The 22,253-nt window shown below is 43.0% G+C and overlaps 1 protein-coding gene across 1 annotated transcript in view; it reads right to left on the minus strand.

Annotated features, from left to right (window-relative positions):
* NUDT3 (nudix hydrolase 3) overlaps positions 1-19,866 on the minus strand; it is a 32,980-nt gene extending 13,114 nt beyond the window's left edge. The window contains exons 1-2 of the mRNA XM_075055599.1: positions 19,390-19,866; positions 5,310-5,420 (exon numbers count right to left, since the gene is read on the minus strand). Of these exons, the coding sequence (XP_074911700.1) occupies positions 5,310-5,420; positions 19,390-19,488 (210 nt within the window). The 5' untranslated portion in view covers positions 19,489-19,866. The remainder of the gene's footprint in view (positions 1-5,309; positions 5,421-19,389) is intronic.
* Positions 19,867-22,253: the final 2,387 nt, after the last annotated feature.

Below are 22,253 nucleotides of genomic sequence, written 5' to 3' on the forward strand. Positions count from 1 at the left end.
ACTTAATTTACACACAAATAGGAAAGTCATAGTCTCTGTACAATCACGTATTTTGTTTGATGGAACAAACAAATGTGGAAGCGGAATTCACAGTCTCACACAAGTTTCTAACATAAAAGTTGCCCAAGACATCCAAGAAAATAATCTATGGCTGTTATCACTAACAAAACAAGGAGATAACAAGCAACAAAACCACCAGGCTCCTCTTTGGGCAAGCTCCATACCTCTTGCTTTCCTGTGGGCCAACCCCTCAGCACCCTCCTGACTCATCCTCAACTGCAGGACAGTGAGCATTTTCTTGGAAAGTTAAAAGCACAGTCACAGGCTCATTCAGGATTGAAGCTGGATCTAAATCTTAATTTGCACCAGATGACTCAGGAATTTTCTCCTTGGTAGTAAATGGATTGAGAATCCTCCGCCCTCATGGACCACAATAGTAAGTGTCTGGCAGAGACAGCACAATTTATTTGGGCACGTTCCCCCACCAAGCATTAGAAGTGCTGCACAGGGAGCCTGTGCTGCAATCCGCAAAATACATGCATGTCCTAGGAGGACGCTATTAAACCTATCTACAAGGGGTAGGAGAGCACCAGCACCAACTGTTCCATCTGCAGGTGTGAAAATAAAGCAAATCAATCAAACGACAGTATTTCCCAGGAAGAGGCACACGCAGGCATAAAAGAGGACAGACAGAGCTTGCAAAATTAGCTTCTTTTTCACTGCTCTGCAGATCCAAATCAGTTTCCAATGTCCGAGGTAGTCCTCGCTGGAGGAAAAGATGGATCTGGCAAGAGTGCATCAATGTCACAGCAACAGCCAGCTGCCCCAAAACAGCACACAACTTCAAACCGCTGCCGCACGCCCGGAGGGGTGGGCTGGGCGTTCAGGACAAGGAACAAGAATCTGGAGGAAATGAAGCTTTACTAGTTCTGCTGCTCATGGAACAACTTGTTTTAATAAAGAAAAATTACTGAAGACATCCAAGAACAGCAGGTTCAGGTTTCAAAGCTGAAAATAAGTTCGGGTCAGATGCAAAAAGCAGCCTGCAGCAACACCATCTGTTCCTAGGGACAGCTTTTATTTCCTTCCATCTGAGCTAAGGAAAATGTGGGTTGGAATTTCAGCTATTTTACTTTGCTCTATTAGGCTCAAAGCCTGCATCTACTACAGATTACTGCTGGGCAAGAGGACTGTGGTAAAACACCCAAATCTTTGCTCTAATACTTGCAGTACTGAAGGTAGTAAATCACACCCATGAAGACTGCTAGCTTAGACAAGTTCTAAAGACATCAATTACAGACCTGCTAGGCAAATTTTCTTGCTGTCTCTACTGTGTCTCAAAGAGGGTTATACTTATTCATCTAATTCTTTACTGCATTACAACCAATACATGCTTTTACATTTGTGAAATAGAAATGAAATACCATGACAGAGCAAAGAACTTCAAGACATTGCACTCATTTTTATGAAGTTTGAGTACACAGGGTAACAGATAGTAGTGAACTTGGTCCACTATTTGCGCTGAATATTACTAAATCTAGGAAGAGTTCAACACCATCATCTCAATCATTCATCCACAGGCCCTGCAATATTTAAAAAAAAAAAAAGTCTTCCTATTTTAGCACTGAAGATATCAATATTCATATCCTAAATCACTAACAAAATACGTGAAACAGAAAGGATTATTTATAAAGCATGTTTAAGAGGGGAAAAGAAAAAAAAAAAAAGAGTCTAGCAACCAGATCAAAGTACTATCACAATGGACTATTTTTGATATTGGCATCAATTGCCTCTTTGATCACAGATCAAGCACAACTTATCTGGCTTTTGATTCCCATGAAGAAAGCACGAGTAACACTCCCGTAATTTTACAGAACTTGACATTTACTAAGTATTTAAAGGTCAGGATGTGAAAGATGCTCTAAGTGCAAAATGAAATGCCTTTGGGTTTAACAGATGAGTGTGGAGGCTTTTTTTCAAAGTCACTCTATAATAAGTTTAATTTAAGGCATCTATTTCTAAAACATGTTCTTCAACAGTTGCTCACACCCATAAAAAAACCCTTATTTCTAACATAAAATTAATTTGGGGGAGAAAATGCAACAGCAAAAAAATCCAAGAATGAAGAAGCAAAAAAACCCAAACCTAAATTGGCGCTAATGACTGTTTCAAAAGGGCACAACATTTTTCTAGAAGGTGAACCTTAGAATGTACCTGGAGTTTACAGCTGTGTAAGACTGACTACATCATTTTTCAACAAACTGTCAGAAATAAGTGGTTTTATTCTGAAAAGGCTGCTCTCATTCAGAGCTAACATGCTTGCCTACTGCTACTTTGCCTCAAAACAATGCCCAAGAGCTCAAGTCACTTCAAATTTTATGCAGACAACAGCAAGCATGACAAGTGTTGGTACCTGTCTACTTTAATACTTCTGCTGATACAGATTAATATAGATAAGGACTATCTCAAACTAGGACAAGGACTTCTAACTCAAACTGGGACAGATGGATCACAGGTTTCACTCAGAATCAGCATTTCCTTTTCGTAAGTCTTCTAAAATTTTGAAAATCAGAAAGAGGGTAAAGTCAGATTTCTTTGTGTGACAATTATTCCGGCAATAACATGGATAAAAACTCAAAACACATATGTGGTAAAATTAAAACAGTGAATACAGAAGTTAAAAATCTTGGTTTAGGGAAGCATAGTTTAAAAAGAAAATGCATACCATGCAAAAAAGAATGAATTGAGAAAAATGAGCCTATTGTCATCTTCAAAGACCACAAGCAACTGAAAGGGTAATGAGCCCTTACAGCTCTTCCAACTGTCTCTTATTAAAATGGAAAAGGCATACCAAAGTCAGCGAAAGTAAGTCCACATATTTCTTCCGCAACTTTGACCACCATGCAAACCACCTTCTTTTAGGATAAAAACTACTTTGTGCTCATTGACATGGAGGAAACCGGATTTTCCCTCTCCCAACACAAGCAGCAGACTCTACCTGCTCAGCTAACCTCTTGTTTCCTTGCAAGTGCAAGACATGCCTCTCCCAGGAGAGAAGCAAAGACATCAAACCTACTCAGAAATCAGCCTCAGCTACAACCTACCTGAAAAAGCTCAGATTCACATGAAAGGATGAACAAGGATTACCAGCTAGCACGCACACCGCTTGCTCAGCAGTCTCCTAAAACACCTCCTCTGCCGAATCAATAGCACAAGCCAGGAAACTGCATGCTCAAGTCCTTTACAGCTGTAATATAACAAACATTCCCCTCCCGCATGCACATTCCCCAGCAGCATTTTACAGTAAACAGCTCGCTGAGCTCAAGACAGTTGATGTACATTATAATTTTGTATGCAGATCGTAAGCAGTGTACTGGAACACAAACCTATTTGAGGAAGGCCTCACACACCTAAAAGCACACTTATGTTTTCCACCTGTGTCAGCTAGCAGCTACCTGCGTAGAAGCACTCAAGTAATTTTATACACGACAGGCTGCTCTTCTGCAGACGGCTTTCAGGAAAGCCTTTATCATAACAGCATCTGATAGCTCCATTTCAGATTCCCACCCTGCATTCACATCAAACACTATTAGGTGTCCTCGAGGTTAGCTGTTGGGGTAATCCTGCTGCTTTTGGAGTTCTTGATGTTTACTGTTTGTTGAGCGGCATTCAAGCAGATAGGTGCTTCGCTGGGAATGACTCAACCCTGCCAGGCTGCCACAGTTTGAATTACATTCTCATTCGGCACCGGTCCACGTGAGCGAGGGAACACCAGCTGAGCGAGAGGGGATTATCTCAGCCAGCCCAAACCAGTTTCTTCACTGCAGACTGAGCCCATGCCAAGGCTTCCTTTCAGCCACCGAGCTGTCATGGAAAGAGAGCAACTCTTCCAAGGCACTGTGCTGCCCAAGGAAGGGAGGGTCGATACAGATTTATTTTAAGGATTTGAAAGGCAAAGCCATGCATCTCCTGAATGAACCCTTGACTTCTGCATCAAATAACTTAATTATTAATAACGATTGGGTTGTAAAGCAGGAGTCTGCAGCTAAAAATATTTCTATTGTTCTGGTTAAACTCACTTTGGCTTGTAATGTGTTTGAAAGATCACCGAGTTACTAAAAAAGCAGGAGCTGTATTACAAGCTGAAAACAAAATTTGCAAGCAGCAATCCCCAGTACTAGAAGGACCTAGAGACACTTTTAAAAAAAAGCTTTGACTGTATAATCTTTCATCTCTTTCTGATAAACTGCTAGATTATAAAATCATCTGAAGAGAAACACACAACTCAGGAACTGCCACACTAGATTAGTCCAAAGGCCCAAATATTCAGCATTTTGTTAGACAACAAGTACTTCCAAATACTTCAGAGAAAAACCTTCATAAACCAGACAATTAAATAAAGCAACTACTGCAGAAGCTTCCTCCCAAGTCACATCAATTAGCTCTTGATTTCTGTTCTGCAGCACAAAGATTTATAACCCTCTTGAAAGCATTTTTAATCCTGCCTTATATAACTGTGAACCTACTTGGTCATCCATATATAATCATTTAATCATTTATGAATCCAAGCATCTCTCCAATTTGATACTATTCAGAAGTGAATTCTAAAGACATGCTTTATATACAGTGTAGCCAACTGCCATTTGCTTTCTTTAAATTCCTTATGAAGAATAAAATTGCTCTTCCAACTTCAAGAGAAAAACATGCCTCCTCCATACAGATCATCAATCTGTGTTTGATCTGCTGTTTGATCTCCTTTCTGAAATAGCTTCAAGTAACAGAAACATGAACACATTAGGAATTATTGCTTCTAACTCTCACAATCAATTTCTCTTATTCACGTAAAACTCAAAACATGTACTAGACCAAAACATATTGAGGTCCCTATATTTGGAGTGTCTTCAGTGGCTCATAAGGTCTTATTTCTACCTCCTACTAAAGTATTAGATAGCTCCACAGAAGCACAGCTGTTTTTTTGAAGTTCCCTTAAGAAACTGTTCTTCATACAGAGAGAACAAAACAGAAAGTATCGGCCTATGTATTGAAATGACTATAGCTTAATTTTATGTATTTTCAGTTAAAGGTATCAGGCGAGGAAAAGTTCATTCCAACTGAAAGCCTTAATTACATTCCTATGCTATCTTTATTTAGGACTCCAGTTTCCCTCCCACATATGATGGGGATATCACTAGTGACCCTACATTCCTCTTCACCTTAAGGAAAACAGCAAGAGTGATGAAAACAAATTCACAAAGCCTTTGCTAACAATCAGCAGTGAAGCTCCAGAAGCTCCCATTCTTGTCACTCACCTCTTCACAGACTTCTCGCACAGCGGCCACATTGGGCTCCTCCTCAGGCTCCATGCCACCCCCAGGGACAATCCATCGATCAGGATGACGACTACTGCTAACCAGCAGCACCTGCAGAGAGTAGAGCACAGCTGATGTATAAACTCAAGGCAACGCTCCTTTTCGGAGCCTAGCTGAAGAGAAGTCCTTGCATCTCTCACACCTCCAAACATGACTAATCCAACACAAGTCCTCGAGAATACTCTGCTTTTTCCAAGACAATTCCCTTAGCCCCTTTCAGACAGCTGTGCAAACTACATTATCAGTGACACCAAGGCACTCCAACACTCCAAATTACCTTCTCACTGCTCCAATGCATTGTAGGATAAATTATGCCTCTGCATGCCAAAACAACGATCTGCTATTTGATACAGCATCACAATACTTACGGTGTAAGAGTTCACTGCTGTACTCCAAGTGACTACATAGTCTTGACAGCTTGGGATACACATCATGCAACAACGTACGATGGCACAGAAGCTGCTCAGCACCTTCACCCTTTGCAGCAGCAGCTTGATTTAACTTTACTGGTACCTTTGGCCTTGCCTGCCTCTGCAGTTACACTAACAACATATGCAAGTCAGGTGACTGCCCATTAAAATATTTATGTGCAATTGTTTTAACAGAGATTTTCAACTTCCCTGTTTGCCTCTTCTTTTGCAGCAGGCACCAAAGAGTTCAGCTCTGGAGCCAGTACCTGGTTCTTTGGTTTTAGATGAGGTTGTTCAATGAGATCTAAGCAAAATATAAGCCTACATTAAACCACTTTAAAACCCTAGGAAACGGCTACACAGAAGGACAGATTTTTTTGAATCAGGAAAATGGTTCAACCATTTTCACAGGAGTAATTTTTCATAAGCATGCTTTGTGGCAGTTTTTCTTGAAACACATTTTATTCCAGTGTAATTCTGCTCTGTACAAGTTCAGTTTTCGTTTTGTCATCTTCTAGAAACAAAAAAGCTAACTAACAATCTCAACTGGCTAAAAATTTTCCCAAAGAATATGGAGACACTGTGCTTATTAAATCTACTTGCAATACATCCATGAGCAGAGATGGAAACTAAAAACAAAACTAATACTGTTTTTCAGCTCTCTAAACAAAGCTTGTTCATTAGAGTCATCATGCTATACTTCATCATTTCACTGGCACAAAGCTTAGAGCCAAAGCAACTTGCTCCAGAAACTTTCCAACATACCAGTCCAATTAGGTTACAGGCCAGCTGTAACAGTTTCAATCAGACATTTCGAAGTTACACTGTGCGAGACACTACAATCCCAGGCTTTACTGTGTAAATGTTGATTTACCAGTAGGATATGAAAAGCTTTGCGCTGATTATCAAGAGGAAACCTACCTACAGAATTCAAAATTAAACTTCTGAAACAAAAACAAGCATAAGATTTCCAGGGTTTCCCAGTTCTTTTATCTTTTGAAAATTTTCATCTGCCAACTGACCACCCTGCAAAGTGATTTTTCATTTTCCAGGGCCACCCAGACCACACTGGCTCAGCACAGGGAAAAGAGGGGGGGCCAACAAACTAGAACACACAGGGTGAGGAGACAAGGGTCAGTTGTGGGGTCCAAAACGCAGCTCTCAAATCAGGAGTAGCAAAGCGTAAGGCAGAAACTGAAGAGGGGTCACAACAAACATTTTGGCACTGCTGGTCTAACCTTTCCTAAGTCTGGAACTAAACTCGGTGTTCTCAAGTGTCAGTACTCCTCTAATCAGCAATTTTCTGTGGATCCCACCAATAATAATGTCTCAAAGCCTCCTCTTCCTGCTTCAGCAGAACCCATGCCTCAGTCCTGCAATGCACGAAGAAGCATCATTTATCAAAAAAACCCATTTAAATCCCTGAGCACTCCCCAATCTGCCTATTTAATTAAGACAAATGCATACTAGAAATGAATTATGCTGAATGGGCTCCTTAATTCTGCAGCTTCCTAATGGAGATGCTTACTACCTGACCTGTCTTCTGGCTCAGGTTGCAAAGAAGCAGCATTTACTTTATAGTAACATCCCGTGGTGTTTGGCTTTCTTCAAGAGGAAGACAGAATTCCTTTCCCCCAAACATCCAATCCATATAAAACGCGATCAGTAAGCCATGCCTAAATAGGGAATGTAAACTTCATTCACCCTCAGAGCCTTCAAGGCTCGGGACAGCAGCCAGGTACCATGGGCTGGGACTGCAAAGCCATCACCAGCCACCACCTCTGCTTTGCTAATATTTGGCCACTGCAGACTCAGCACACAAAGCAGTCCACCAGCCTGTGCCATCTTACCATGGTACTTTTTCCTATTACGTTATAGGACTTTTATTTCATCTTGACTAAATACCAGTATTGTAGACAGAAGAGCTTGGACTGAAATTCCTAACTTCAGGTCAGCAGGTGATTCTGAGGACAAAGTTAAAAGGAAAGTAACAGACATTGAAAGTACAAGTTTTCTTGCCAGGTAAGGAAGCATCACCTTTGCCATTTCCAATTTCAATTTGGAGTTCCAGCTCAAAAAAAAAATAAAATTAAAAAAGGCTGCAGAAACAGATCTTTTAAACTCAGCACAGCACACTTCATACCATTGAACTCCTGGCACCTTCCACTTGTGAGAAAAAGTATCTGCTAAGAAAAGCCCTGTACAAAGACTTCTACAGGAAAGCCTGCTGGACTGCTCAGACTAAGACAATGCTTTAACAACACACTAGTAGGAACTTTTAGGTGTAAACAACAGTTTTAGGCAAAGTAAATTAACTTCAGCTGCTATGGTAGTTGAGCATTTTCTGAATAGGATTAACACGAACAACCCTCACTGGGAAGGAAAAACGTGTCATTCTCACACTTTTATGTAATCAGACTATTTCCTGTTTAATAAAAAGGAAATCCCATCAAGAGAGAGCAGGAAACATGCCCTACAAGGTCATTCTTTTAAAACAACTTTAAACAGGATATTGCTACCAATGAGCTCTCCCAAGACAAAGGGGCCTAGTTCAAAATGAGGGTGAGACACTGTTTTGTTTTAAAAAACTACACATCTAAAAAAGTCCCGTGTCCCAATACATGCAACGTATTCAAAGGGATCAAGTAAAAAAGTCATTATAATCCAAATCACAGAATAATAGTTTGGGTTGGAAGGGGCCTTTAAAGGTCATCTAGTCCAATCCGCCTGCCATGAGCAGAGACGTCTTCAACTAGATCAGGTTGCTCAGAGCCCTGTCCAACCTGACCTTGAATGGTTCCATGGATGGGGCATCCACAACCTCTCTGGGCAACTTGTTCCAGTGTTTCACCACCCTCACTGTAAAAAAATTTCTTCCTTACATCTAGTCCAAATCTACCCTCTTTTAGTTTAAAATTGTTACCCCTTGTCCTATCACAACAGGCCCTACTAAAAAGTCTGTCCCCATCTCTCTTATAAGCCCCCTTCAAGTACTGAAAGGCTGCAATAAGGTCTCCCCGGAGCCATCTCTTCTCCAGCCTGAGTAACCTCAACTCTCTCAGCCTGCCTTCATAAGAGAGGTGCTCCAGCCCTCTGATCATTTTTTTGGCCCTCCTCTGGACCTGCTCCAACAGGTCCACGTCTTTTCTGTGCCAAGGACCCCAGAGCTGGACACAGTACTGCAGGCGGGATCTCACCAGAGCGGAGCAGAGGGACAGAATCACCTCCCTCAACCTGCTCACCACGCTGCTTTTGATGCGGCCCAGGATACGGTTGGCTTTCTGGGCTGCGAGCAGTCATGTCCAGCTTTTCATCCACCAGTACCCCCAAGTTCTTCTCGGCAGTGCTGCTCTCAATCCCTTCATACCCCAGTCTGTATTGATACTGGGGGTTGCCCCAACCCACATGCAGGACCTTGCACTTGGCCTTGTTGAATCTCATGAGGTTCACACGCACCCACCTCTCCAGCTTGTCCAGGTCCCTCTGGATGGCATTCCGTCCCTCAGGCATGTCAACTGCACTACTCAGCTTGGTGTCACCTGCAAACTTGACGAGGGTACACTCAATCCCACTATGTCATCGATGAAAATATTAAACAGTACTGGTCCCAGTACGGACCCCTGAGGGACGCTACTTGTCACTGATCTCCATCTGGACATTGAGCCATTAACCACTGCCCTCTGGATGTGATCATCCAACCAATTCCTCATCCACTGAACAGTCCACCCATCAAATCCATATCTCTCTGATTTAGAGAGAAGGATGTTGTGGGGGACCGTGTCAAAGGCCTTACAGAAGTCCAACTAGATGACATCCATAGCTCTTCCCTTGTCCACTGATGCAGTCACTCCATCACAGAAGGCCACTAGGTTGGTCAGGCAGGACTTGCCCTTGGTGAAGCCATGCTGGCTGTCTCGAATCACCTCCCTGTCCTCCATGTGCCTTAGCATAGCTTTTAGGAGGATCTGTTCCATGATCTTCCCAGGAACAGAGGTGAAGCTGACAGGTCAGTAGTTCCCAGGGTCCTCCTTTCTACCCCTTTTAAAAATGGGTGCAATGCTTCCCTTTTTCCAGTTACCAGGGACTTCACCTGACTGCTGTGACTTTTCAAATGTCATGGAGAGTGGCTTGGCAACTACATCAGCCAGTTCCCTCAGGACTCTCAGATGCATGGACACGACCCTGATCATCTCACAAGGCATAGTTTCACAAGACAACATTATTCAAATATTTTACAAACTGCCCCAAAGCCAGTAAAATAAGATCTGCTGAAAAACAACCTCTCTGAAAACCATTACTATTTGGGTGGAACAGCCCAAATACTGTTTCCAAGAAAAGCATACCCCTGCAGAAACCTTTCCCCTGACAGCTGGATGGGTGAACATAAAATACCTGGGGAAGTGCAGATACCAGCTGAACAGGTTGCAGAAGAAAGATGTAATAGTTTGTCTTTCTGCCATAACAAGGTCAGAATTATTTTCTAAGTTTCAGAATAAATGTGATATAGCATAAGGCTAACTTACACCAAAAAGCCAAGACAGAGAACAACAACTATACATTCATTTTACAACATAACACAACAAATATGTTATTCAATTGCTCAATTAGACTGAACATTTTCCAATACAACCAAATTCTACGAAATAAAGAGTACAGTTTTTTTAAAGGACTACCTTGTATGTCCTTGATACCTAAATTTTTGCTTGTTCACTTCTTTATTACATAAAAACATTCATTTGAATATATACTGAAGAAGATATTTTAATCAAAATAGTTGTAAAAAATATACCAAAAATTACTTATTTTATTTTTTTAAATCAGACCAAAACACAAAGGAAGGTTGACATTCCCATTTTATTCTTACCAGGCAACTGTGTTTAAGATGGCTACTGAGACTCTTGGCCTACTAGGCATTTTGGAGCCAAGTCTTGCAGTCTTTTGGAAAAGCATTTGCAGGTATCATGTCACATGGCCAAGTTCTGTTTTCCAGGATTTGAAAGACAATTATGTCATTTCAAAGCAGGGAAATGAGCAACACAAGCCTCTTTGGCAATGCACAAGGCAGCCCTCAAGTAGCTCTCACACACAATCAATGAAATAAGAGAAAGGTTAGAAAAATAAGCAAAGTTTGAAGTCTACAGCAGGGGCTCCTAAACAGTGCTAGATTGTAGCCCTCATGGTAAGCAACCTTCAAAGCAGCATGCAAACAAAAAATCCAAACAAATCTAGAGCAGCCTAACAACTTTCCCCTGGAGGAGACAGGAAACATGCTGAGACATCTAAGGCTGCCTGGACTGCCACACGCAGAGCTAGTAGCTCCATGGGAAAAGGGGAAAAGAGTTTGTCACCAGGATAAATCTGGGAGTCCCTGATACACAATGCTGACCTTAAAACAACCTAATTGCGTACAAATCTGTTGTATTCACATCAGCGGTTTGTTTTGTTTTGCTTTTTCCCCCCAGCAATAATGGTGCTCTGCAAAGCAAAAACTAGGCAACCAAAATAAGGCAGAGAATTAATTCCCAGTTAAGAGAACAGAGATTGAGGGATTCCCAGGTTCTTTCATGCTATGGTGGATTTAAAGAACAGCCACCACCACCTATAAATAAAACAAGAGTAGCTACACTGTAAGGAACACGATTCCTAGAAAGAGGCTCCACAGAAGTGTTACAGCAAAGACAAAAAGGGCTACAGCATTATTAGAAGCTGGGCTACAACGTTAGTAGAAAATGAGCTGTGAACCTTCCAGACTTCCAGGAAAAGACAGTCCTACCCACACACGCCAGCCTAAGGACAATCAAGCTGGCAGACTTAATAAGAAACAGCAGACAAGATGTTAAATACGTATTTTTTGGCCCAGACAGCATTCTGCTGCCAGAAGCCAATCTATAGCTACTGGCTACTGAAACAGCCTCTGCACTTTCTTTCACGCTTTCTATCAATATTAAGCCACAAAATCACGTATTTTGCACAGACTAAAGCACACCTTCCAACATTTAAACTCATTTCACACTTTAGCGTAATTTATCAGAACACAGCAAGAAAATAACATGTCTCACAACATGCTGCAGTGAGGCTGGTGGAGAAGATGGCTGACTTCAATGATTTTTGCCTGTACAATCTGTCTTTGTTTGAAAATTTCAATTTAATAAGAGTCTCTGTATTCAGGAGTTTAGAGTTTAGCTGTGCTAGCGATTCTCCAATTTGCCTATGACCAGGCAGGATATTGTAGCCGGTGCAGCTCTGTGCCCAGCATAATAAAGACCTTTCATGCCTTCCTCAAAGTTAACAAATGTCCTCACAATCCCAATATGTTATTGTTACTGTACTTCATGCTTTTATATCTGACAAAACTGGGATCTCAATTTGACCACATCAGACTACCTTTAAACATGAACAACAGCATACGCTGACAGATGGAGTTCAAGAGGAGCAGGAGAGGAGAAGAGACACTGTAGTTAGCAAAGCCATACAAAAATTAATCTAATTTAACCAGCAGAAACACAGCCTCAATTACACTACAACAAAACATGCATTTTGCCAAACTACTAACGCAGGATGGTCTAAACATGCATGCCAAGGCTTACAGGAGGGTTTCTCCCACCCTCTTGCTATTCAGGGCACATTATGAAGTTAGCACATAACAAGTACAGCCTGTGGTCAGAAAGGCTACAGTTGGCTTTAAACATGACAATGTCTTCAGCTAAGACAGGAATACACACAACCTCAACAGCAAGCCACAGAAAAACCCTCTCCTGACCATAACAGCATGTCCTCACAGGAGCATTACTGTTCCTCAACAGCATACATTTCCTTAGACAAGTGTTATTTTTGCACACACACCTTGCTCTGTGGCATAATGTGATTTAACCTACAATACAGTACCTAGAAACTGGAGGCAGGAAATTAACAGCAGAAAGCTAGCAAGGGAAAAGTATTCGCGCTACGGAACTTGACAAAAGTAAAGCACAAGTCTTGAAAAAGGAGTAAGAGGTGAACTGGAAGAAGTTCAAGTCACTTCAAGCCTTTGGATCACACCTACAGTACTATAAACACAGGGGAAAAAATAAAGAAAATTCTGTTGGTTTTTAGGCTACTTCTTAGAATAACAATAATAAATCATCACGTACTGCACTGCTACTCTGGCTTCAAAATACCAAGGGTCATATTACTGTTACTACAGTTTTCTTGTGACTTTAGAGTGACTGCTTACTCTTACTGAGGAACACCACAATCTGGAGTCCTCTCCCTCCATCAAAATTATGTTTTAGATAACCACAAAAATTATATGTTTTAGATAACCACAAAAATTATATGTTTTAGATAACCACAAAAATTATATGTTTTAGATAACCACAAAAATTATCTGCAACATGCCTTTCACAGCAGGGACAGGCCAGAGGAAACAGCTGAAATGCCTGAACCAGCAGCCGCTTGTTTCAGAAGCAAAGGGCTGATAAGGGAGGCACTCCCAGCAAAAGACCCCAAAACTGATAACCTATTTCTGCCTGTCACAACTAGTTTGTTGACCACTTGGTACTTACACAACTTGTCCAGAAGGACTTCTTCCAGAAGGAATGCTAGCTTGTAAACTGCCTTTTCTTATAAGGAAAAAAGTATAAAAAAAAAAAAAATGAAAGGAGCATTTTGGCCTTTTACACAGACCAAATGACTCTGGATGTCAGCAGCTGCATATGTATACACTTACTGTTTTGATTAGCAAGTCCTATTCATAAAATAAAGCATGCAAAAACCCTACAGCCATGAAAACTCTTGAGAAGCTTTTCAAATATAAGTAGTTAATTCTACGCATAACGTCAGTATGTTATTTACACAAGAAAAAGTAACCACCCAAGTCAATATGAATGAAAATAACATTCAAACCATCTGAAGCATCTTAAAAAAAAATAAAAAAATCTACCCAGTAGGTAATTGTATCCCTCTGAATTTCACATGTTAATGTGAAATTTCTGAGAACAAAGAGTTAGTGTGCATCATCCGCTGCACAACAGACAGCTACAGAGACACAATTTTTGATACAATTACGCACAAAATTTGAACGATCCTTGACTAGTCTGTGCAGTCAGTCTCTCAGTTGGACCAAAAAAGAACTACTGTTTAAAGAAACTGAATACCTGTTTCCCAATTGCTAGATATTATATACAGCATCTGAACACTGATGTTTACTAATCACACAGTAGAGTTGAGAGTTTCTTAATTTTGCTCTATGAATTTTTCTGGGTGACCCCATCACAGAGGTATGCAAACCGGGCTAATTTTCTCTATTAAAAAAAAAAAAAAAAAAAAAAAGATAAAATCCAAGCACATGATCATTTTCCTTTAACTGAGAAGGGAAAGAGTTGTTTTTCCAGACCTTGAGAGACCATCCATGGAAAGATTATGTCCTTTGGCAGCAGTCCCAGCTGGGTACACCCCCCAACTGCTTGTACCTGCCTCAACGCTTTGGTAGCTTGTCTGAAGGGTGCTGAGATGCATCAAGTCAGGGAACTGATCATGAGTAAAAAAAAAGGGGGGAACGGGACACAAAGAGTGAGGAAAGAAAGCTAGGAAAACCAGCAACAGCCTCTGGTCAGGCAATAAATGAATCTGAGATGAAAGAGATTTCAGAGAAGCGTTATGCAGAGAAGAGACAGCAGCCACTGCTGTTGGGCCCCTCTCAACAAACCTAGGGGTGGAATACACTCTCCTCTTTCCATATTCATTACTTTCCCTGAGTTGCAGCAGAACAAAACTGACAATCAGTTCTTCAGTTTCACAACAGCTTACAGAGCTTCCAGTAAATTAAGTGAAAATTTAACAATTTTCATTCTTTTGTAGTTTGGGAAAGTACAAGAGACCATGGAATTGCTTGTAAAATTGTTTATGAAAGCTGCCTTTATGAAAAGGCTAAACACTTTTAAAGATGAATGCTAGGTTTTGCAGAGGTTTATGCTCTTGCTCTTGGAGAAAACTAGCTACAGGCACAGCTGAAAGGGACAGAAGCACAAGCAACAAAACTATTTCTAAACTGGCCTATATCCTATTGGAGATGTGGTAATGTGTTAGCAACAGACAGGGAGAACTTTATTCACTTTCAACCACAACCCTTTTATGTAGCTGAAGGGAACATATAGAGTCAAGCCAAGCCATCAGAACAGAGATTCTGAGACTACATTCCATGAAAAGTACGATGATCATATGATGCTGGGCTCCCTTTATGTCCCAACAGTGAAGTACTCCAAGTGCTTTTAGCTATTATTGTTTTTATATTGAAGCAAACGCACAAAGGATGGCCCAGGAACACAATGTGATCATCAACGTAGTCTACAGTTAAAATTTGAGAACTGCTGTCTTACATCATAGCTTGGTTTAAAGCTGACCCAGGAGAAGCAAGAAGAAAAAGGGTTAGTTTGCATTCAAATTACTTCCCTCAACCAAGGCTGTTGTGGGGCTACATAAACGTAGCTTTTGGTGACTGTATTGGCTTGGCGCGCTCATAGGGCAGCAGAGCCAGGGCGCTTACCCGACGCTGTGTGAAAGTTCTGTTTTCTCATCTCAATTTAGACTTCATTCACAATTAAGAAAAGACGACCAATCCTGGATCTTATTCTTCCCGAAGCATTTCCTCCAAAAGTCTTTAAAAATACTAGTTGTTAATGAGCAGCTTGTCCTTTCACCAGATACAATGCAGGCATGCTTAAACCTGTAGCTACACCAGTGCAGGACTTAAAGCCAAATGGTTCCTTTTTATTTCTGTTAAAATATAACACAGAGATGCTGCCATTGAGCAGGCTTCCATCTGCTTCTTACTATTAAGACATTAGTGAAATTTTCTGGACAGCTGCTCTACATGAAAAATACTTGTGTTATTTAAAAATAACACCATAATAGCAATACTGAGAGGCACTGACATCACGAGCAACAAAATGAGTGATTTCAGAGGTAGCACAAGACTTGGGATCTCTTGATCTGCACACTCTCCTTCCCCACTTTTGCAGAAGCAGCAAATATCAAGAGACTTTACTCCATTTGAAAAGATGAAAATAGCAGAGTCCTGGCATTTGGTTGCCGAAAGGTCCTTTGAAGTCTGTTCACACTCTCTTTGAATTAATCCTGTTGATTCCCTTGTTCTCCCTCCTGCCCAAAGAGACATCACTCTGCGGTGGCTCGCTGTTTACGAAACAACACAGATACAGATTTTTTCCACACAGCCCAATTAAGAAATGTATTTTTTTGCTCCATTTGAGATTCATGTTTAAATGAATTCTCCCTGTACTGCTTTTTAAAGGAATATGTAACAAAGACGTCTTTTCAGCCAACGTTTGGTCTTCCAAAAATGTTCCAGAGCTTTTTTCATGTCCAAAAGTAGTAGCTTCCAAATGCAATACAGAGAAAATGTGCAACTTCGAGCAGCATAAGGAAAAAATAAATCATTTAAAAACTAAAAAAGAAACAAAGTATTGTTATGTTAAGACTCTTTATTTGCAAATTTAATGCCTAATCAAAGACATGCTGTTTTAGCAGTCTCCACAATTGCTAAGATTTTAAAGAAAATTACATCAATGAACTGAAGAATTAGGGGGTAAACACCCAAAAAGAAAAAAAGTAGCCTCCTCTGTAAGTGTAATCACAATTTTTCTTATTTCTTCTTGTTCATTGACAAAATTGTTTAATTCAGGAACTAACTTAGGGTTCAAAAAAGAAGAAAACTTGTTTTTGTAAATTTGTAGCAGGAAATGAAGAAGACATATGAGAGCTAAGATCTACTATTTCTTAAGCGCTTAAAAGAAACAGTAACCAGAAACAGCCAGTCCTAGAAAAAAAACAATATTTTAATACAGCAAGTTTAAATTATTTACCAAAACATGTTTCCCCCCCTCCCTTCTTTTCAAACAGTAAGCTTTTAATATATCCTTAACTAACATACTTTAGTTCTGGGTTCACCTCTCGCCCTTCTTGGAGAGGCCTTTTAAACAAACCTCAATTTCCATTTAAATAGAAGTAATATATAATAAAATATGTCAGTAGCACAAAAAAAAATTAATACTATTATCCAAAAGAAAAACAAGAAATCTTTCACAGATATGTTAAACTATATAAATACATACAGATAACACCTTTCTTGTTATCAAAAAAGTGCAAGTAGCAATAAGATTAGACAAGTAGACTTCTCTCAAATTAAAGTTTAAATAAACACCAACAAATGAGAATTAACCTAAGAAATAATTAGAAAGATAAATTAATAAAAATCAAGGTTCCCTGCTTGCTGATTTCAATAATCAATACAAGCATAATTTAAATGGCTTCCAGGCCTTTTGACTAAGATCAAGAGCAGTATCTGTGAAAGGAGTCCATTCTGGTGCGTATGCGTTTAGTATGGTGTGACTCGATAATAACTTTCCTAAATGCATTTGTTGAAAAAGTTCACTTCATGACTGGCTATTGGAGTAGGTATGCAATAGATGAGAACACAGGATGCAGTTTCAGCTCTGCGTTAAACACATAGATACCATAAATAAATATGGTGTTTGAAAGGCTGCGTGATGTCCTCAGGAGGCCAATTCAAAATAGAACAAAACTGTAATTCATTGCTTCACTATTTCTGTGGCTCACTTACAAAAAAGCACACACATACACATACTTGAGGAAATCAATCCACATCCCATGCTGCATCATTTACAAAGCAATTAGTGCTCCTTAATGTGTCACAGAACAGTACAATGCACCCGATTTTACTGGGGAGATTGGAGACAAGGCCAAACACTAACAGTGACCAAAGCTCAAGCGAGAAAAAGACGCTCACGTGAGAACCCCTGTTGCCCCGATACACAAGAAGTTTCCCAGAGCTTCACTAGCTACCTTCATAACAGACCCACAGAAATGACAAGGCACAATTAGCACAGGGCGACAGCTATCCAGATCTGAACTCCTGCCTTTGAAACTGAAAACAGATTTTTCTACTCGAGGTCTTACCTACAAACTAATGCCTGAAATTGTACCAGTTTAAATTAAATGAGATTTTCAATCCACTGAAAGTTGTTGCAAACCCCAACACAGACACAACTTTGACATAAAAATGGCTTTAAAGCTCAACCTTAAACAAATCTAACCAGCTTAACCTACACTGAAAGAAATTTGTCACAAGTTAGCATGCCTCTAGAACGAGTTTACTTTTCCTTCTTCAACCATCTCGGGTCAGTATTGTGAAACCGCCATGTTAACATACATTTGTGTCACCAATGCCGTAACAGCTCTGGACACCAGTTCCCACTGGCCAGGAGACGTAACAGACCACCACCGTGGGGTAAGCTGGAGCCCCTGTGACACTGCAAATTGAAGGGTTGTAAAATAAAGCCTAACAACCAGACAAAAGCTGGTTGCATCAGGTAGCTGGTAAAATTACATTTCTATCTTCAGCCACACTGTAAATCAAACATGGTCAAGCATCTAACTCTTGAGAAGAATTGCCACACTTGCCTCACAAATTGTGTAAAATTGCATCAGGGAACTCAGATGCCTTCAACCACCCATGCTGATTAGCCCCAGCATCATTACACAATACGATTACGTTCTTTTTCATAGTTAGTTCAAAGCATCATAAATTTCCTGAAAGTCAGTGGGAAGGAAAGCTATGATGAACGCTTCACCAAAACATATTGTTTTCATTTCAGACCATTTATGCTTGAAATGTTGACACTCTTCACCATGACAGCACAGCTACAAAGGGTTCGTCAAGCCTCCTTCACCATGTTAAATAATAACTGAACGGTATGCTAATTTACTTTCCTCCAGTGAACTGTCTGCATTCCCTTCTGATTTCCTGTAGCTACAAATATGATAATCAGGAGAACAAAGACTTTAGCACAGCCACTCAGGAACCAGTAAATGAAATGAAGTATGCTTGACTCTAAAAAAAGACCTGCAGCCTAGCTTATCCCGAGTACCCCAAGCCCACGTTAAGAAGATACTAGAAGAGAATAGCGAAAAAATTGCACATCTGAGCAAAGTTTCTCTTTTTTAACTTCACGGACAACACGACCACTTAGCAACACGGCTGTTCTTAAACTAACCAATCTACCTTTAATTCCCACTTCCTCCCAAGCCTCTCTGGACAGCAACTTCTGGCACTCCATCAGTCCCCTTTTATCCCAGTTTCTTTTTATAAATCCAAGGTCAGGTTTCCTCTCCCATCTCATGTGATGTGCTGGACTGAAGTTCTGCCAGCGTGGTCGGTCCACTCAACTGCCAAATCCCATCCCGTGCCACAACACTCCTTACCAGACTGTTCCACCACCCCACGATACACAACCCTTCATTCTGGGCATTCTCCTCATGTTTAGCGCAGAGAATTAAAGAAAAGAGGGGAAACACCAACTTTTCCACCGACGCTTAATTGCACCCTACCAAAAAAAAAAAAAAAAAGGCCAAACCCGCTGCAACCCAGTCACACCCGGGCGGCTCCGGGGCCGCAGGGTGCTGCACGGGGGTAGGGGGGGGGGGTTCCCCTGCGGGACCCGGCTTCGCCCCCATCCCTGGCCCCGGGGGACACGGACGGACATGTTACGGACGGACATGCCCCCGGCCGGCCGCGGCCCCCCCCCGGCCCTCACCTCCTCCTCGCTCTCGCTGCGGAAGCACAGGCAGGCCGCCCGCTTCTTGTAGCCGTCCCCGTCGTAGGTGCGCGTCTGGTTGGACTTGAGCTTCATCATCCTCCGCTCCGAGGGGGCGGCTGGGGTGGGAGGGGGGGGTGAGGAAGGGGCGGGAGGGGGGGGGGGCGGAGGACGGCGAGGCCCGCGGCCTAGAGGACGGGGGCGGGCAGGGTGGCGGCGCCGGGAAGGACCCGCCGGGGCTCCCGCGAGGGGCGGGCGGGCGGGGAAGGACGGGGGGGACGGAGGGGGACCGCCTCCCCGCGACAGTCTCTTTCTCGGTCTACGCTCTGTCTCCCGCAGGCCGGGAGCCGCCCGCTACGCGCTGCCGCCTTTCGCCCGCCTCATCCCTCCCTTCACTTCCAGCCGCTCCGCCGCCGCCGCCAGCGCTCCGGCCACCGCCAACGACGACGACCGCGACGCCATCTTGGGAAACGCTACGCAAACGGCGTAGAGCCGCCGGGCGGAGGAGGGGGCGGCTGCCCCCTGCCGCCTCACGGCGCGCCCGCCACGCAGACGGCGCAGCCCGCCTTCCAGAATCGCTCCCCCCCTCCAGGCGCAGACGGCGCCACCACGCCTCCGCCTCCTTCTCTCCGCCTGGACGCGAGCCCCCTGCGCCAGCGGCGAGGCGCAGGCCGCCTTCGAGAATAAGGCGGCCGTTCGTAACCCGCCGGGCGGCTGCGTGCAGGGGCGCCCTGGCAGTTACGCAAAAAGCGCCGAGGCAGGGCCGGCCCCCAGCGCCCGCCGCGCACATGGCCTGGCTTTGACAGCGGCTCTACGCAAAGCGCGCAGACGCCGGGGAGGGAAGAATGCCCATCTTACGCAAGGCGGGGGGGCGGCGGCTTACGCCAGTGGCGGAGGGCGGTTGCGGGGGTCCCATTGTACCCCGCGGGCGGGAGCGGAACAAAGGGGGGGGGGGGGCGACGGGGCAGGGGCTCTGCACCCCGCGGCGAGGAGCGGGGGGGGGGGGGAGGCGGTGTCGTCTTCAAGCCGGGTGGCCTCAGCCCGGGAGGCACCAGCATGGTCACCTCAGGGGGGGCACTTGCAGCCCCCCCCCCTCCCCCACACTATTGCAGCGGCTTCTTGCTTCCCACGGCCCTTTCGTGGGCATATTTAGGCTTCAGCCTAAGGGCACAACTTCAGTTCAGCCTATAAGCCCCCAAATTGCACCCCAGGAGCAGCTCACATCAGCATCGCCCCACTGCAAAGACAGACACGTTTTGTCTCTGCTCCGCAACAGGAGTCGAAAACAGAGGGTAAAGCCAAGAAGCCTTTATCATCTTCTGACTCCATGCACGGGTGGAATAAAAGGCTCTTTGCCAGGTGTGGATCCCACCAGAGAGCACCCGGGGGGACACCATCCAGAAAGGAGACACCATTAAGAGCCGTGCCTCTCAGACCCCCGGCCATCTGCTCAGGTGGCTGAATGCTAAAAAGCTTGGACGGCGAGGAGGGGATCCGTTCTCTGCCTCAGAGCTCCTGCCCCAGGCTGGACAGACTGGTGGGCCAGGAGACTAGCAGGAAATTAAAAATGTGGAGGTAATACTTCCCTTGTGGAAGAGTCTATTTAGACTGGGGTTTTTCACCCCAAAACAAAACCCATTTTTTACTTGCTCATTTGGATTCTCCCTCTAAATCTTCCCTTTAATGAGCCAAATATTCTTTTAGAAGAAAATATTTACCATTTCATACAAATTGCTACACACTGAAATACTCCAAGTGATCTGAAATAGTTGCTTAATTTTGCATGAAGCTGAACATTTTGCTGAACACAACACTGCTTCCCAAACAGAATCACAACTATAAATGCATAGTAGCAAGTGTAAACATTAGCGCTACACTGTAGGATAAAATAAGCAGAAACTTGAACAAAAAGCCCCAGTAGACCTGGACAACCCAGAGGCTCAGGAACAAAGTTGGAAAAAAAAAACCACAACAAAAGAGCTTCATTAATGCATATTCCCATTAAAAGCTAGGCTGTGAAGTGCATTCTGGTTAAATCCAGTCACCTGGGATTCAGCAGGTTACTCTGGATTAGGTTTAGTTATATCATAACCTAAAAAATTCAACGGAGGCAGACGGATCAGTTAAAGATTTGAAACGCCTAGTCTCTCCCTACAGTGCCAACTCCCTCAGAAATAAACAAATAAATTAATAAATAATCTCATGCCCACCATTTCCCCCACCCCAAACCAGGACTGGAATGAACAACCTTCTCCCTGGGTTAGTGTCTAGCACTTCTGTGGTATTAAGGCTGCCCTGAACAAGATACCATTTACCAGGCTACAGAAACCCATTCCCAATTAGCACTATCCCATCATTAGATGGCGAGTGACATCTACTGGTCGGCTGCACACTGCAGGGGACCCCGGCCTGCGCCTCCCTGCCCCAGCTCTGCTCAGCTCCAGACAGCAGGTGCTGTCACAAACACCCCAACTTCCTTAAGCCAGAGTTAATTAACCCAGTGATTTCAGAACTGGGATAAAGGAAATGCTCACCTGCCTGCATGGGCTGTGTCGGATTCACAGAGGGCCTCAGGCTGACACAGCTGAACTTGCCGAAATTTCTGTCTGCAAAACAGAATTGTCTCTCAGCCCAGCTTTACTGCATTACTGGGAATTACTAGAAATTAGTGTCTTCCTGGGCAGAGAAGAAAAACTGCCTCCAGCGCTTCTGCACTGCCATGAACCAATTGCTCCTCATTCCTCCATAAGAATCACCTCTACACACTAGCAAAACCCTACGTCACTAACCACCAAACCTACAAAGTTCCTCTTCTACAACCTGTTTTCTAATCACAAGTTAATCCACTACTGCTGTTACACACG

The sequence above is a fragment of the Buteo buteo genome, chromosome 23 (genome assembly GCF_964188355.1).
Source record: "Buteo buteo chromosome 23, bButBut1.hap1.1, whole genome shotgun sequence".
Taxonomy (NCBI): Eukaryota; Metazoa; Chordata; class Aves; order Accipitriformes; family Accipitridae; genus Buteo; species Buteo buteo.